General features: G+C 37.8%; 2 protein-coding genes across 5 annotated transcripts in view; one reads left to right on the top strand and one right to left on the bottom strand.

Moving 5' to 3' along the window:
- The window catches only part of LOC124595973 (zinc transporter 2-like), a 137,224-nt gene extending 128,327 nt beyond the window's left edge, over positions 1-8,897 (top strand). For all 4 annotated transcript variants that reach the window (XM_047134914.1, XM_047134912.1, XM_047134915.1 and 1 more), the window contains 2 exons: positions 8,130-8,264; positions 8,369-8,897. In XM_047134914.1, the coding sequence (XP_046990870.1) occupies positions 8,130-8,264; positions 8,369-8,514 (281 nt within the window). In that variant the 3' untranslated portion in view covers positions 8,515-8,897. The remainder of the gene's footprint in view (positions 1-8,129; positions 8,265-8,368) is intronic.
- A 735-nt stretch (positions 8,898-9,632) lies between these two features.
- LOC124595972 (rho GTPase-activating protein conundrum) overlaps positions 9,633-17,238 on the bottom strand; it is a 244,228-nt gene continuing 236,622 nt past the window's right edge. Inside the window, exons 13-15 of the mRNA XM_047134911.1 lie at positions 17,047-17,219; positions 15,411-15,595; positions 9,633-9,944 (exon numbers count right to left, since the gene is read on the bottom strand). Coding sequence (XP_046990867.1) covers positions 9,835-9,944; positions 15,411-15,595; positions 17,047-17,219 — 468 coding nt within the window. The 3' untranslated portion in view covers positions 9,633-9,834. The remainder of the gene's footprint in view (positions 9,945-15,410; positions 15,596-17,046; positions 17,220-17,238) is intronic.

Raw genomic sequence — 17,238 nt, 5'->3', positions numbered from 1 at the left:
TTCACTTAAACTTGTTGTTACAGAAAGCTTATAAACATATAACTCAGCCTGTGTATTTGTTAATGAATTGGTCTGGTGATTTGGGATCTGAGTTCATGTTTTCATGATTTACCTCTCTCAAGAGTTCAATGGTATGAAAGTTACTGTGTTTGTCTTGTACGCCTGAGAAGGGTCTAAAAATGTTCATTTCCACTATGTCAGATTTGACATTGAGTATGTCTGCTATGTTTTCTGTTGTGAATGCAGGTAGATTCATTTTGTGGGCTTTGTTTGGTTTATGAAGTTTTATTGTATTGTGATTTGTGTTGTCAAAAGTGTGGGTAGCTGTGGTAGATTTATTGGGAGTGTTGTACTTAGACGCGTTTGTGTGGTCTTCGTATTTAGCTTGGAAGCTTCGTGTGGTCTGATCCACATACTGTACTGTGTACTCGTTGCACTTTATGTTGTAGTTGCCCAAGCTGGAAAATTTGTCTTCATTGTGGTAGCCTATTAGATAATTGATTGGTGGTGCAAAAAGTGACTCTTATGTTGTTTGGTCTCACATTAGCAGTTTTCTGTATGAGGGCACCCAAATGGGGAATGCATACTGTCCTGTGTCTGTTCAGTTGTGCATATTTCTTTTTCTTCCTAACTTCTGTGGACATCTTTTCTATTGATGCAGGTTGAAAACCATTTGCTGCTGCTACTACCTTAATTATTCCAATTTCAACAGATTTTTTAAAAAATTCAGACATTCATATTCACTTCTGAACTGGATGTTCTTGTACATGCTGTTGAATTTTTGAAGCAGCACATTCACTTCATGTTGTTTTTCACTTTTGTTATCAATCATACACATATCTTTTCTAAACACAATGTCTTGTAAACATATAGCATCGCTGGAGCTGAGGCTGTCATAAAAGCTCTCAAAAAATAACTTTATAAGACCACACGAATTAAAAGTAAACATTTAAATAATGTGATTTTATCATAAGAAAAAGACGACTGAAATTTGCACTCCAAGATGCCGTATGGACCACATCATACCAGCTAAGACACACACTTGACAATGGCAAATTGCTTATCATGTAAATTGTTCACTTCAGGTAAATAAATACATAGTGCAGCAAAAAATTTGTACATAAAATAAATTAAATAATGGTCATTAAATAATTTCTGCTCAAGTTGGTTTAGGAAGGTTGTAGCTATGGTTCCATATATACTGGAGTCCATTGATAGACCCTTTGGCTGTTTGTATACTTTATCAATGAAAGTGGAATAATTTCATTATGGGAAGGATACTGTGCTTTGTAACACATGCATGAATTGTTGAGTTGCAGACAGGGATGACAAAATATAGTACTAGCAATATTTAAGCTTTTGAACAAAGTCTTTCCTCAGAGGTAGAACTCTCATACATGAATAACAACAAAAACTTGCCCACACATATAGCTACTGCCTCTGGGCACATAGGGAGTGAGTTAGGGGTAAGGAGGTTACATTGGGGAAGGAGATGAATAGTTGGGGAAGATGATAGAGCTGCTTGTGGGAGCATACAGGAACATGTTGGTGACAAGATAGGGGTGCTGTGCTGTGTGCGGTAATGGAAGGCTGTGCTGGGGAAAAGGGGGGAGAACTAGAGAAGAGCAAAGCACTTGCAGGTGTATTGGTGGGATATAATGCATGTGTGCACTGTAGTGGGAGCAGGAAAGGGGATAAGAAGGTGGAGGAAGGAACTAACAAAGATTGAGGCCAGGGGGGTTTCAGGAATGAAGGAGACATTGTAGGGAGAGTTCTCACCTGCACAGTTCAGAAAAACTGTCATTGATGGGAAGAATTCAGATGGCAGCAGTCATTAAAATAAAGCACATTGTTTTGGGTGGCAATTGGTGGTTCAGATGTCTCTAGGGCCCCAGTTTGGCAGTGCCAGTGGTCTTCATTCCAGAGACTGGTTTGATGCAGCTCTCCATGCTACTCTATCCTGTACAAGCTTCATCATCTTCCAGTACCTACTGCAACCTACATCCTTCTGAATCTGCTTAGTGTATTCATCTCTTGGTCTCCCTCTACAATTTTTGCCCTCCACGCTGCCCTCCAATAGTAAATTGGTGATCCCTTGATGCCTCAGAATGTGTCATACCAAGCGATCCCTTATTCTAGTCAAGTTGTGCCACAAACTCCTCTTCTCCCCAATTCTATCCAATACCTCCTCATTAGTTAGGTGATCTACCCATCTAATCTTCAGCATTCTTCTGTAGCACCACATTTCGAAAGCTTCTATTTTCTTATTGTCTAAACTATTTATCGTCCACGTTCCACTTCCATACATGGCTACACTCCATACAAATACTTTCAGAAATGACTTCCTGACACTTAAATCTATACTCGATGTTAACAAATTTTTCTTCTTCAGAAAAGCTTTCCTTGCCATTGCCAGTCTACATTTTATATCCTCTCTACTTCAACCATGATCAGTTATTTTGCTCCCCAAATAGCAAAACTCATTTACTACTTTAAGCGTCTCATTTCCTAATCTAATACCCTCAGCATCACCTGATTTAATTCGACTACATTTCATTATCCTCGTTTTGCTTTTGTTGATGTTCATCTTATATCCTCCTTCCAAGACACTGTCCATTCCGTTCAGCTGCTCTTCCAGGTCCTTTGCTGTCTCTGACAGAATTACAATGTCATTGGCGAACCTGAAAATTTTAATTTCTTCTCCATGGATTTTAATTCGTACTCCAGATTTTTCTTTCGTTTCCTTTACTACTTGCTCAATATACAGATTGCATAACATCGGGGAGAGGCTACAACCCTGTCTCATCCCTTCCCAACCACTGCTTTCCTTTCATGGCCCTCGACTCTTATAACTGCCATCTGGTTTCTGTACAAATTGTAAATAGCCTTTCGCTCCCTGCGTTTTACCCATGCCACCTTCAGAATTTGAAAGAGAGTATTCCAGTCAACATTGTGAAAAGCTTTCTCTAAGTCTACAAATGCTAGAATCGTAGGTTTGCCTTTCCTTAATCTATTTTCTAAGATAAGTGATAGGGTCAGTATTGCCTCATGTGTTCCAACATTTCTACGGAATCCAAACTGATCTTCCTCGAGGTTGGCTTCCACCATATTTTTCATTCATCTGTAAAGAATTGATGTTAGTATCTTGCAGGCATGGCTTTTTAAACTGATAGTTTGGTAATTTTCACATCTGTCAACACCTGCTTTCTTTGGGATTGGAATTATTCTTCTTGAAGTCTGAGGGTATTTCGCCTGTCTCATACATCTTGCTCACCAGATGGTAGAGTTTTGTGAGGGCTGGCTCTCCCAAGGCTATCAGTAGTTCTAATGGAATATTGTCTGTTTCCGGGGCCTTGTTTCGACTTATGTCTTTCAGTGCTCTGTCAAACTCTTCACGCTGTATCATATCTCCTGTTTCATCTTCATCTACAGCCTCTTCCATTTCCATAATATTGTCCTCAAGTACATCGCCCTTGTATAGACCCTCTATATACTCCTTCCTGCTTTCACTTCTTTGTTTAGAACTGGGTTTCCATCTGAGCTCTTGATATTCGTACAAGTGGTTCTCTTTTCTCCAAAGGTCTCTTTAATTTTCCTGTAGGCAGTATCTATCTTACCGCTAGTGAGATAAGCCATGCCTGCTTAGCCACTTTGCAGTTCCTGTTGATCTCATTTTTGAGACGTTTGTATTCCTTTTTGCTTGCTTCATTTACTACATTTTTGTATTTTCTCCTTTCATCAATTAAATTCCATCTCTCTCCTGTTACCCAAGGATTTCTACTAGCCCTCGTCTTTTTACCTACTTGATCCTCTGCTGTCTTCACTATTTCATCTCTCAACGCTACCCATTCTTCTTCTACTGTATTTCTTTCCCCATTGTTGTCAATCGTTCCCTAATGCTCTTCCCTCTCTACAGTCTCTGGTTCTGTCAGTTTATCCAGGTCCCATTTCCTTAAATTCCCACCTTTTTGCAGTTTCTTCAGTTTTAATCTACAGTTAATAACCAATAGATTGTGGTCAGAGCCCACATCTGCCCCTGGAAATGTCTTACAGTTTAAAACCTGGGTCCTAAATCTCTGTCTTACCATTATATAATCTATCTGAAACATTCCAGTATCTCCAGGCTTCTTCCATGTATACAACCTTCTTTCGTGATTCTTGAACCAAGTGTTAGTTACAATTAAATTATGCTCTGTGCAAAATTCTACCAGGTGGCTTCCTCTTTCATTCCTTAACCCCATTCCGTATTTACCTACTACGTGTCCTTCTCTTCCTTTTCCTACTACCGGAATCCAGTCACCCATGACTATTAAATTTTCGTCTCCCTTCACTATCTGAATAATTTCTTTTATCTCATCACACATTTCATCAATCTCTTCGTAGCTAGTTGGCATATAAACTTGTACTAATGTAGTATGCGTGGGCTTCGTATCTATCTTGGCCACAATAATGCGTTCACTATTCTGTTTGTAGTAGCTTACCCGCGTTTCTATTTTTTTATTCATTATTAAACCTACTCCTGCATTACCCCTATTTGATTTTGTAATTATAACCATGTATTCAGCTGACCAGAAGTCTTGTTCCTCCTGCCACCGAACTTCACTAATTCCCACTTATCTAACTGTAACCTATCCATTTCCCTTTTTAAATTTTCTCAGCCCGGAGATCCTAATGGGGGACCATTTTACCTCCGGAATATTTTACCCTAGAAGACGCCATCATCATTTAACCGTACAGCAAAGGTGCATGCCCTCGGGAAAAAATTACGGCTGTAGTTTCCCCTTGCTTTCAGCCATTTGCAGTACCAGCACAGAAAGGCCATTTTGGTTAGGGTTACAAGGCCGGATCAGTCAATCATCCAGACTGTTGCCACTACAACTACTGAAAAGGCTGCTGCCCCTCTTCAGGAACCACACGTTTGTCTGGCCTCTCAACAGATACCCCTCCGTTGTGGTTGCACCTACAGTTCGGCTATCTGTATCGCTGAGGCACGCAAGTCACTCCACCAACGGCAAGTTCCATGTCCAGTAGTTCCTGTTATTTTATGAGCTGAACATGACGGTCACAGCAGTGTAAAGGAAGTTAATGAGCTTTGTTCTAAACCATTGGAGAGCCAATGACATGTACTGAATACATATAACTTCCTGTAATAACAGATTCAAATTGTCATTTAAACCACAAAACCAGACAATACTAACTTGTGATAAGAATTAATATAAGCTATAGTTCCAAATAGAAATTAAAATACAGTAGTTCTTTACTGAATTGATACAAGTCTGTGCTCTGCTATTCACCAAGCACACAAAATATTGTTAAGCCTGTTGGTGGTGCAAATCAAATGGGCATCAGTTGGTGTGTTGTACAACAAAAGTCTAGTAGGACCCGGTAAACAGCAGCGATGGTTGTTAAAGGCTCTTGTGGAGGTGAAATTGGCTAATAGATTTCTTGAATCATGGAATATTTATTCCTTGCTTTAAGAGACATGGTTACAAGAGAGCATAACTAAGTGCCGAGTTCTCTCTATAACCGCGTGTACAAGATTACTCTGCAGTGCACAGTTAAATGTTTGACAGAGGATCCATACAGCTAGACTCCCTTTAAGACTATTTCTTTACCTTTCCATTCTCAAATATCAAATAGGAAAATGACACCTAAATCTTGTTGTGCAAGCTCTAATTTGTCTTATTTTATCATAATGGTCACTCTTCCTATGTAGGTGAGAATAAGCAAAATATTTTGGCATTCGGAGGAGAAAGTGGGTTAGCAGAAATTTTGAGACAACATCTTGCCAGGACTAAAAAGGCTTTGTTTTAATGATTGCCACTCTCAACTTGCTTCTCATATCTGTGACGCTCTCCGACTCATTTTGTTACAATGTAAAAGACACTGCTCTTCTTTGAACTGTTTCTGTGTTGTCAGCCAGTCCTTTCTGGTAAAGATCCCATACCACCTAGCAATACTCCAGCAGAAGATGGACAAGCAAAGTGTTGACAGTTTCTTTAGTAGATTTGTTTGCATTTGTATGTGTGTTCTGCCAGTAAAACAGTCTTTGGTGTTGAGTGTGGGTCTAACCTTTCTAAATATATGCCTACTTTGAAATTTTACATATACAGCAGTAAAATGTGCTTCCTTCAAGACATCCTTAAGCCTAGAGGGAAACATATTTCAGTAATCTTCCTCATAATAGTGACACCATTGTTATTAAAATAGGAAATCAACCGTTGTCTTGCTGATAGGCTTGACTTGGCTTCAGCTACTCTGCAGTCCTTACTTTATATTGCAGAGTACACTCTCTTTCTGCATCTCGTTATACTACTCATTTCAGCTTTAAATCCTCAACCAGTTCTGTGTGCCACACTTAAGGTTAAAACTTTCCAACTTTTCTCTGAATTATTTGGATGCCTCTTGTTTTTCATGCAGTGGAGATAGCCTAAAGACATCAAATATTTTATCCTTATAAAGTCTTGTTACCTTTCCTATATTGTTACTCATGTCTTCATTCTTCCTGTCCGTACGTCACATTTTTTTGCTAGCGGTTTCTGAGATGTTACTGAAGAACAATTTTTGAAATGTTGCCCCATCAGCTCAACATTTCTAATGCTCTGATTATACAACAGTCTGTAAATTTTGTATGTTGGTCAGGGTTGAGAAAAACATAGGTATTAAAAAAAAAACAGTGAGTTAAATTTGGTTTTGTGGGTTTTACTGTTTTTTTATTTATATTTTGTATTGACAAATAGTTCAGTTTAAATGCTTATGATTAGTTAATTCGAAACACTAATCTGTTCTTATAACTACTTTATTCTATATATGCAGAAGTTATAACAAAGCACTCAGTAATAGTCCCTGTCAACATTAGCTAAATATAGTTGGATTTCATTGGTTTTTTTTTTTTTGGCGGCTTTTTTAAACTTTTGTGGCTCTCCATGACGTTTCTCTATAATTGTGTATAGATAGCAAGGTTTATATTGAGGTCTGATTTCATTTTTGTACTTTCACAACCATATCTTGTTTCTTTATGAACTTAAAAAGTCCATGTAGCCTCCTAGATATTTGAAGGTTTTGTTTGCCTTTTGAATATTACACTGTGTTATTTTTATTTTGATTGAGCTGTCATCAATGCTGGTTGCAACCTTTTCTTTCTTTCTCTCTCTCTCTTTTTTTTTTTTTTTTTTTTTTTTTTTTTTTTTTTTTTTTTTTTTTTTTTTTACAAATTTTAGACTTTTAGCACTATTTAACAGCTTTGTTGTAAAATTTCTAGTCTGTTGTTAACCTGCTTTTACTGGAATTGTCTAACTTTGGGACCTCTAAGACTGAGTATTAGAAACGCCTCACAGTAGCCAAGGTCGCATTTATGTGAATTACAAACATTGTAAAACAATTTCTCCTATCTTTCATGTTTGATATTTGTTAGTTATTTCCTCAGGAAGGAAAGACAGATAGGGAAGGAAAGACGAGTAGGTTGGGAAAGGTTAGAAAGGAGGGGCAGGTCACGGAGACCCCAGGTTGAAATGGAGCCACTGTGAGGATGAAGATCTTTGTCTCCTTCTCTTATGGAAGAAACTATCAGTTTCAAAAGCCTGCATAGTATTTACCCTTCCTGCATTTATATATATCTAGTGGCAATACTTACCTTGGTGGTTTGTAAGATGACACAGTGACAGGGGCTGGTAACTTCTCATTCAGCGCCCTTTCCCTCCCTCCCTCCCTCCCCCCCTCCCCCCCCCCCCCCTGCCACACACACACACACACACACACACACACACACACACACACACACACACACATAAAAAATGATCATTATTGCATTCCATGTTCTACCTTCAATGAGGAGATGGGGGGGGGGGGGGGGGGGGGGGGGGGAGAATGTGCTGATAGAATTATCAAAGATTTTTACTGTGACACTACTAAATTGAAAACTTATTTTAAATCTTTGATGATATGAAGTATTGTCACTATCATATCAAGTATTAAAAGTGCAAGCAAATGAGTTACATATGACTCAAAGGTGACTGGGAGTGGTTGGTATTTGTTAAGGGAGCACAATATATTCTTAAACATTAAAACTACTGTCTCATTATTGATTTGATGTCTCTGATGATATACCAATAAAAGCATTTGTTTTACAGGAATTCCAAAAGGAATAGATTTTGCATCAGTTATGAACACCTTCTTGCAAATTGATGGTGTTGTAAGAGTCCATAATTTGAGAATATGGGCACTGAGCCTGGACAAAACAGCACTTTCTGCTCACCTCGCGATAAGTAAGTAACATTATTTCTTTGAAGAACTTGAGTCTCAGAATTTGTAATTTTTATAACTGAACCAATCCATTATTGGTTAATTACTCATAAACACTTATTTTCAGGACCTGGAGTAAGTCCTCAGAAGGTACTGAGGCATGCAACTCGTGATATACATGCACGTTATAATTTCTTTGAAATGACTCTTCAAATTGAAGAATTTGTTGAAAATATGGAAGATTGTACTCAATGCCAGTGTCCACCAAAATAAAACTGGGACCTTTTTGTATGAGTATGTTTTGTGTGTTTTACCTTGTATAATAATGTGTAATTATGATCTCTTATAGAGCACATTACAAATATTCTTCGAAATTTTTATTCATATATCTTTATCATGCCTGTGATGAATGCTGTGAGTTAAATAAATGGAGACTATATAATGTGTTTATAGGAATGAGAGAGAAGTATCTATGTCAAAACATACCAAGTAAAAAATATGTCAAGAAAGACAACTGTGTACATATCGTGTATATATGTGTGGTTGTATATGTGTAGGTACCAATTCCAGTGCCTTTTGTTTGATATATATTTGCACTTGAAATTTTGTACTGCAATAATCATTTAATAAACTTATTTGTGATGTGCATCTAGAAACTGGTGTGGAAGATCTTTATTTTGTTGCAGTTGATTGAACCAGTTGCAGTATGTTTGGATTCCTCTTCTGTATGTTGCAGCTCTGTTATTTTATTGCAGCATAACAGTTTAATGTTTATCAATTGTAGTATATCCACATTTGGAGAGGACACATTGGTAATGTTTTTGTAGTCAGATAGAATAAGCAAACTTGTTCCATGAACCTTCTTCACACATGAACCTTTCAAATACAGGTGTGTGGATCAGCCTCTACCATGATGATGAATTCAGAGGGGTTAGAGAAGTAAATGTGCATAGAAAATATGCATGGCCCAAGAAAAACTAAAATCATGCCCCATAATAGCACAGAAAGTAAATGCAAAGGTCTAGAATTCAGTTCCCAGTTAATCCTAGGACTTTTTTTAACTTGTTTCTTTGCACTCTGACAATCAGTTAGGTTGATGAAGTTGCAGCATAGCTTAGAGTCCACATTAAACTGTGGGCCTCCTACAAGTGGCTGTGTAGATCAGTTTGAAGATTAGAGGAAGGCAAGGGCATGACCAGTAGGACTGTAATGTGGTTTTTGACAGCTTTACTTTTTACTTTATTCAACAAGGATAAAGTCTCGTTCCTTAACTTCTTTTTAGTTAACCTAGGATTCCTACATTAGCCACTCTGCATTGCTACAACAGTTCAAGGTTACATAGCATCACCTACAACTCACTTGTGTGGTGGTTCACATTTTATGAGAGATTATTCAGAATTTCTTATTTATTCCAAAAATAATAAATTACACTATGTACATCTAATGTTAAGACTGTATGATGTTGCACAGGCAAATATAAAATTATTTTACACATTAACAAAGTTCACACAAGATCACAAGGCTCTCTTTGCATAGTTTTATAAATTTGGTTCATGATGATGATGGTGATGGTCATTTGTGTGACAATACATGTCATGTTTCATTATTTGCATTCCTGTGATCACAGCGCAATGTCCATCGAGCATTTGGATTGTCCTTATAAACAGCTAATAGATTTGCACTGTGTTCTAATCTACGTTGAGCTGGAAAAAAAAAGTAGAATTATGTATGCTGCATTTCAAACCAAATTAATACAGACATGGAAATTCTATTATGCTTAACTCTTTTAATGGAAAATAGTAGTACATGTGTTATGAGGTGCATATTAATAACAAACTGTAAGTTTAAAGTCATTTGAAAGATAAAATATAAAATAAAACCAATTACAGACTGGAAATACAGCACAGAAGCATACCAAGTTCACATTAGTTGACAAAGGCAACACAAAACATGCAGACTCAAACCTGGGAAAATATCAAGTAAAACGTACTTAAAAAAGCTGAACAAGAAGCACCCAAAATTAAAATTAGGAAACATGCTTGCCAGTTGATGGGAATGTGATACATACATTGCAACAAGAAAATAGGCTTGGCAACAATTACAGTTAGAAAAAACATTAAATTTTAGTAGAATTAGGAAAACAGTAGATAAAAAGTTTTAAGAAGGCATATGAAAACAAAAATCTCCTCCAAACTGATGAAGAGTTTATTGAAAACAACACAAGAAGCTTCAACAGAGGTTTCAAGCAATAGCTATCAAAGTTCAATGTATCAACCCTTCAATTTTGAGATACTAATGGAAACATTGTTCACAAGAATACTGAAAACTTGTGTAGTGAAATACTTTGAGAGACTATTGAACTGTGAGCCCATTCTTCAAACAGTGTTGATAAACCAGAAAAACCAACAATTGAAGCACTACAAAAAACATTTGTGAATTAGAAAATGGTGAAGCATTGGGTGAAAATCAAATGTTGGCCATACTAAGGAAAAAAATCTCATAAAAATGCCATTAATCTCTTTAATGTGTCTTAAGTAAAATTTTGGAAGAAGAGGAGATCCCACTACAGCAGAGAACAGCCCTCATCCACCCTCTTCACAAGAGAATGTTACACACAGACCCAAGCAAGTACAGAGAAATATCATTGCTGGATATAACTTGAAAGATTCTTTCAAAAGCCCTTTTAAATAGAACAGAGCTGCAGTTGGACACACAACTGAGGGCATACCAGGGAGGGTTCAGAATGGCTAGATCACACTCTGAACAAATACTAAACCTCAAAAACGTCATACCAAAAATCAAGGACAAAGACATGTCATTTCCTTCATCGATTTCAAGATGATGTACGATTCGATTGATAGAGAATCCTTGTATCAGTAATAGAACAACTGACTTTGGATAAGAAAAAACTAACATAATACAAGCCAATATTGCAAATACATTTTTAAAATATTAAATCCATAAATGAAGTATCAGTCCCACTTAAAATAAAAACAGAAATAAGACAAAGGGCTGGTCTTTTTCAGTCATTGTTTTAATTGTATACTAGAGAAATTATTCAGAGAATGAAACAAAAATAAAAAGTTCAGAATAAGACTGGGTTGCAAAAAGAAAAATCTCAAAATCAACTGCATTACCTTTGCAGATAACCTGACAATATTTGCTGAAACAATGGAGGAAGCAAAGGAATAAATTCTTGAGTTACAGAAACAAGCAGCTAAAGTAGATCTTCACATTTCCTTTGGAAAAACAAATATCATGACAAACAACAAAAACCCAAATAAATACCTGAAAGTCAGAAAGGAAAACAGAAATAGTAAAAGAATTTAAATATCTTGGGGGGGAATTGATTAGTTGGAATGAAAGAGAATGCAAGGCAATAGAATACAGGAAAAACAAACTTGAACTGGCCTTACAACTGAAAAAAAAGAGATGCAACAATTCATTGGATCAAAAATTAAACCTTACAAAACAGTGTTTAAGCGAGAAGCATTATATGCAGCAGAAATCTAAACCACAAATAGCATAGGCCAGATCAAACAATAAGAAGTAAAACAAAGAACAGTTTTTAAGAAAAATCACAGGAACAAAATTTCAGGATAAGATACTAAGCAAGAAAGGAGACTAAATTTTTACGGACACCTCTACATCCACATCTACATCCATGCTCCGCAAGCCACCTGACGGTGTGTGGCGGAGGGCACTTTGAGTACCTCTATCGGTTCTCCCTGTTGTATTGTTTGTGGAAAGAAAGATCGTCGGCACGCCTCTGTGTGGGCTCTAATCTCTCTGATTTTATTCTCGTGTTCTCTTCACGAGATATACGTAGGAGGGAGCAATATATTGCTTGACTCCTTGGTGAAGGTATGTTCTCGAAACTTCGACAAAAACCCATACCGAGCTACTGAGCGTCTCTCCTGCAGAATCTTCCACTGGAGTTTATCTATCATCTCCGTAACGCTTTCACAATTACTAAATGATCCTGTAAGGAAGCGCGCTGCTCTCCGTTGGATCTTCTCTATCTCCTCTATCAACCCTATCTGGTACGGATTCCACACTGGTGAGCAATATTCAAGCAGTTGGCGAGCAAGTGTACTGTTACCTACTTCCTTTGTTTTCGGATTGCATTTCCTTAGGATTCTTTCAATGAATCTCAGTCTGTCATCTGCTTTACCAACGATCAAATTTATATGATCATTCCACTTTAAATCACTCCTAATGCCTACTCCCAGATAATTTATGGAATTAACTGCTTCCAGTTGCTGACCTGCTATGTTGTAGCTAAATGATAAAGGATCTTTCTTTCTAAGTATCTGCAGCACATTACATTTGTCTACATTGAGATTCAATTGCCATTCCCTGCACCATGTGTCAATTTGTTGCAGGTCCTTCTGCATTTCAATACAATTTTCCATTGTTACAACCTCTCGATATACTACAGCATCATCTGCAAAAAGCCTCAGTGAACTTCCGATGTTATCCACAAGGTCATTTATGTATATTGTGAATAGCAATGGTTCTACGACACTCCTCTGCTGCACACCTGAAATCTCTTACTTCGGAAGACTTCTCTCCATTTAGAATGACATGCTGCATTCTGTTATCTAGGAACTCTTCAATCCAATCCCACAATGGGTCTGATAGTCCATACGCTATTACTTTGTTCATTAAACGACTGTTGGAGCTGTATCAAACGACTTGCGGAAGTCTAGAAACACGGCATCTACCTGGGAACCTGTGTCTATTGCCCTCTGAGTCTCGTGGACGAATAGCGCAAGCTGGGTTTCACACGATCGTCTTTTTCGAAACCCATGTTGATTCCTACAGAGTAGATTTCTAGTCTCCAGAAAAGTCATTATACTCGAACGTAATACGTGTTCCAAAATTTTACAACTCATCAATGTTACAGATATAGGTCTATAGTTCTGCACTTTTGTTTGACGTCCCTTCTTGAAAATGGGGATGACCTGTGCCCTTTTCCAATCCTTTGGAAACCTTCTGCTCTTCTAGAGACCTACGGAACACCGCTGCAAGAAGGGGGGCAAGTTCCTTCGCGTCCTCTGTGTAAAATCGAACTGATATCCCATCAGGTCCAGCGGCCTTTCCTCTTTTGAGCGATTTTAATTGTTTTTTTATCCCTCTGTCATCTATTTCGGTATCTACCATTTTGTCATCTGTGCGACAATCTAGAGAAGGAACTACAGTGCAGTCTTCCTCTGTGAAACAGCTTTGGAAAAAGACATTTAGTACTTCGGCCTTTAGTCTGTCATCCTCTGTTTCAGTATCATTTTGGTCACAGAGTGTCTGGACATTTTGTTTTGATTCACCTGCCGCTTTGACACAAGACCAAAATTTCTTAGGATTTTCTGCCAAGTCAGTACATAGAACTTTACTTTTTAATTCATTGAATGCCTCTCGCATAGCCCCCCTCACACTACGTTTCGCTTCGCGTAATTTTTGTTTGTCTGCAAGGCTTTGGCTATGTTTATGTTTGCTGTGAAGCTCCCTTTGCTTCCGCAGCAGTTTTCTAACTTGGTTGTACCACGGTGACTCTTTTCCATCTCTTACGATCTTGCTTGGCACATACTCATCTAATGCATATTGTACGATGGTTTTGAACTTTGTCCACTGATCCTCAACACTATCTGTACTTGAAACAAAACTTTTGTATTGAGCCGTCAAGTACTCTGAAAACTGCTTTTTGTCACTTTCACCAAACAGAAAAATCTTCCTACCTTTTTTAATATCTGTATTTACGGCTGAAATCGCTTTATGATCGCTGAGTCCCTGTTCTGCGTTAACTGTTTCAAATAGTTCAGGTCTGTTTGTCACCAGAAGGTCTAATATGTTATCACCACTGGTTCTCTGTTTAATTGCTCAAGGTAGTTTTCAGATAATGCACTTTAAAAAATTTCACTGGATTCTTTGTCCCTGCCACCCGTTATAAACGTTTGAGTCTCCCAATGTATATCTGGCAAATTAAAATCTCCACCCAGAACTATAACATGTTTGGGAAATCTACTCGAAATATTTTCCAAATTATCCTTCAGGTCCTCTGCCATAACATCTGCTGAGCCAGGGGGCCTATAGAGACATCCAATTACCATGTTTGAGCCTGCTTTAACTGTTACCTTCACCCAAATTATTTCACATTTCTGATCTCCATCAATTTCCTTCGATACTATTGCCGTTTTTATCGCTATAAACACGCCTCACCCTTCACTGTCCAGCCTGTCTCTGCAGTATACATTCCAATCTGAGTTTAGAATTTCATTAATGGTTGCATCTGGTTTCAACCAACTTTCTGTCCCTAGTACTATGTGGGCATTGTGATAGTTTATTAATGAGAGCAGTTCTGGGACCTTTCTATAGACGCTCCTGCAGAATGAAGTCTTAATAGAACAACTAAATGAATTTTTTATTTCTTCCATAACCGTAATGAAGCCTAACTAGTTTATGGAAAATACAGAAAAGTCACTCATTAGAACAGCTAAGATAAATACTAAAAACGAAAAAATAAGGTTCCAAGACAAATCTAAAATAAAGTCGAAATCTTGGAAGAGAATGAAGAAATCCTGGGCACAAAGGAAGGAATGACATGCAAAGAAATGACTGATTCATTGTAATACAGAGAATATGAAATGAGAGAACAAGAAGAAACGGCATTGTATTTCAATTAGCTTTTGGTTTATTGCAATATCTGGTGACAATATATTTCTAACCTTCCTTTTTTTATCAAACCAGTAAAATATCCAGGTTTGCAACAATGTTCAAAGCATGGCTTGATTATTTATACAACACTCATGACTGAAAGAACATTCCAGTTCAAAGATAAGGATTAGTATTTTCTACCTAACATTATTCTATCAGCAGTACTAAGACTTCTGACATTGAGATGCTATTTGTCCCACGTTCATAAGTCCTACAGTATTTTACAACGAACTCTGTGATGCAGTGATTAGTGTTACCAAACACTAACCTACCTGTCGCAGGTTTAATTCCGTGTTAGTAAGATACCTCTACAACCACTTTCGATAATTCTGTTCATGTGTCTTTCCTCTTCTTTCATATTCTTATAGATGAACAGTAATAATTTGAGCAAGTAATGTGTACTGGAAACTATTAGATTACATTAGTTTTACTTTTTGCTCCATAGATAATTTTCTTACCGATGTTTCCACCAATCTCGTAAAGGTAATGTGTCTGGAGTGTTATCTCTGGATATCCAGTTGCTAACATACAGCTTAGGTTTCCATTTGGAGCCAATTCTGCTAAAGCTCTAGACTGTGGCTTTCGAGGCATTTTTATTCCGGTCATGGGCACATCTGACCTTTTACTGGCCTCTTCCACAATGCTGCAGAAAGAAAAATTATGGTTCAAAAGTTCAGTAACATGTGAGATCTGGAGATCGTCGTACTTTATGTAAATAAACAGAAATGAATGGAACAAAAAAATTATAGCTGTGGCCATTGGCAACTTTTTGCAATTTTTATCGTACTTTTTCATTAATAAAATGAATAGTTGAACATCTTAAATTTACTGTGCTGAAATTCATTGTACTCTTAAAAAGGAAAATCCCATTCAGGGCATTATTTAAATCACAAAGAAACAAATGTGTTGATCAGTGCACAAGCAACAACTAGTTCCAAAACCTAGGAGCACAGTGTTTATTATTTCGATAATATTGACTTTAGCAAAAGTTTCACTTCCAGATGCTAAGTGCTAGCCAGCCTTTCTGTCCGCGAGAGTTTAATTTACTATGTATTTCAAACATACACCTAACAGCAATTTTCATGATATCATTGTGTTAACTTAGGTTTTTTAAACACAGGCTGACATCTATAGTAGTACAATAAACTCAGTACCACCTAGGACTGAAGCAAATGAATCAAATTCTCTGCCAGGGTTTCAACTACCTCTTATTGGGCCCTGAAATGAGAAATATCCTGCTCATTGTTCTACCCACTCTTCCCACTGTGGTATTTTGCCACCCTCCCAACCTACACAATATCCTTGTCTGTCCTTATTGAACTCCTGGCCCATCCCTTTGCCTCATGGCTCATATCCTCATATTAGAACAGATGCAAGACCTGCTCCATATGTCCTCCCACTACCACCTACTGCAGTGATGTCCCAGGTATCTCCTACCCCATCAAAGAACACTTGCAAAACCAGCCATGTGATCTACATACAAACTTAACTATAACCACTGTACCACATTCTATGCGGGAATGACTATTAACAAGCTTTCTGTCTGGATGAATGGGCACCGCCAAACTGCGGCCGAGAGACAGCGGACCACCCAGTTGCTGAACATACAATGTGCTTCACTTTAATGACTGCATCATATCCTGTCCATCTGGCTTCTTCCCAGCAACATCAGCTGGAAGCATCCCTGCAAAGTATCCTTCATTCCTGTAACACCCCTGGCCTCAATCTCCACTAGTCCCCAGTCCTTCAACTGCCTATGCCCTCCCCCACTCTGACTCCAGTACTACACACACCTTCTATCTCGCCCAGAAACAGTGACTGTGTGTGTTTTCTGTTTCTGGTGTGGACATAGTCCAAAAGCTGGATATTTTTATCATTCTTTTTGATTTTGCTTGTCTGTGATTATATGACACATCCATGTGGTGAGCAGTAATTTGTCCTTTACATATTGTTGCATTTCCATCCTAGGCTTTCCCATTGTCTTTTGTAAGACAAAATTATGTTGCAGGCTTTTATAAGAGAAACAGACTATTGGAAGATAAATTTCCAAAAATGGCTGTTTCCCAGAGGTCATATAATTAACCACAGTCTTACCGAAGAACTACATCACCAGCTGTTGTCGCATCTGTTAACTGCACACGTATTTCATTCAGTTGGAATTGTGGTGCATTTACTCGTATCACTCCATCTTGGAAGTCAACTTCGTTATCAATTTTCCGCGTTATAGGTTCACGTGCTGGGCCCTTACGACCAAGCAATTTTTTCATCTGAAATGGACAACAGGAA

This window comes from Schistocerca americana, chromosome 2, assembly GCF_021461395.2.
Source record: "Schistocerca americana isolate TAMUIC-IGC-003095 chromosome 2, iqSchAmer2.1, whole genome shotgun sequence".
NCBI lineage: Eukaryota > Metazoa > Arthropoda > Insecta > Orthoptera > Acrididae > Schistocerca > Schistocerca americana.
This window is presented reverse-complemented; position numbering and strand designations above follow the sequence as displayed.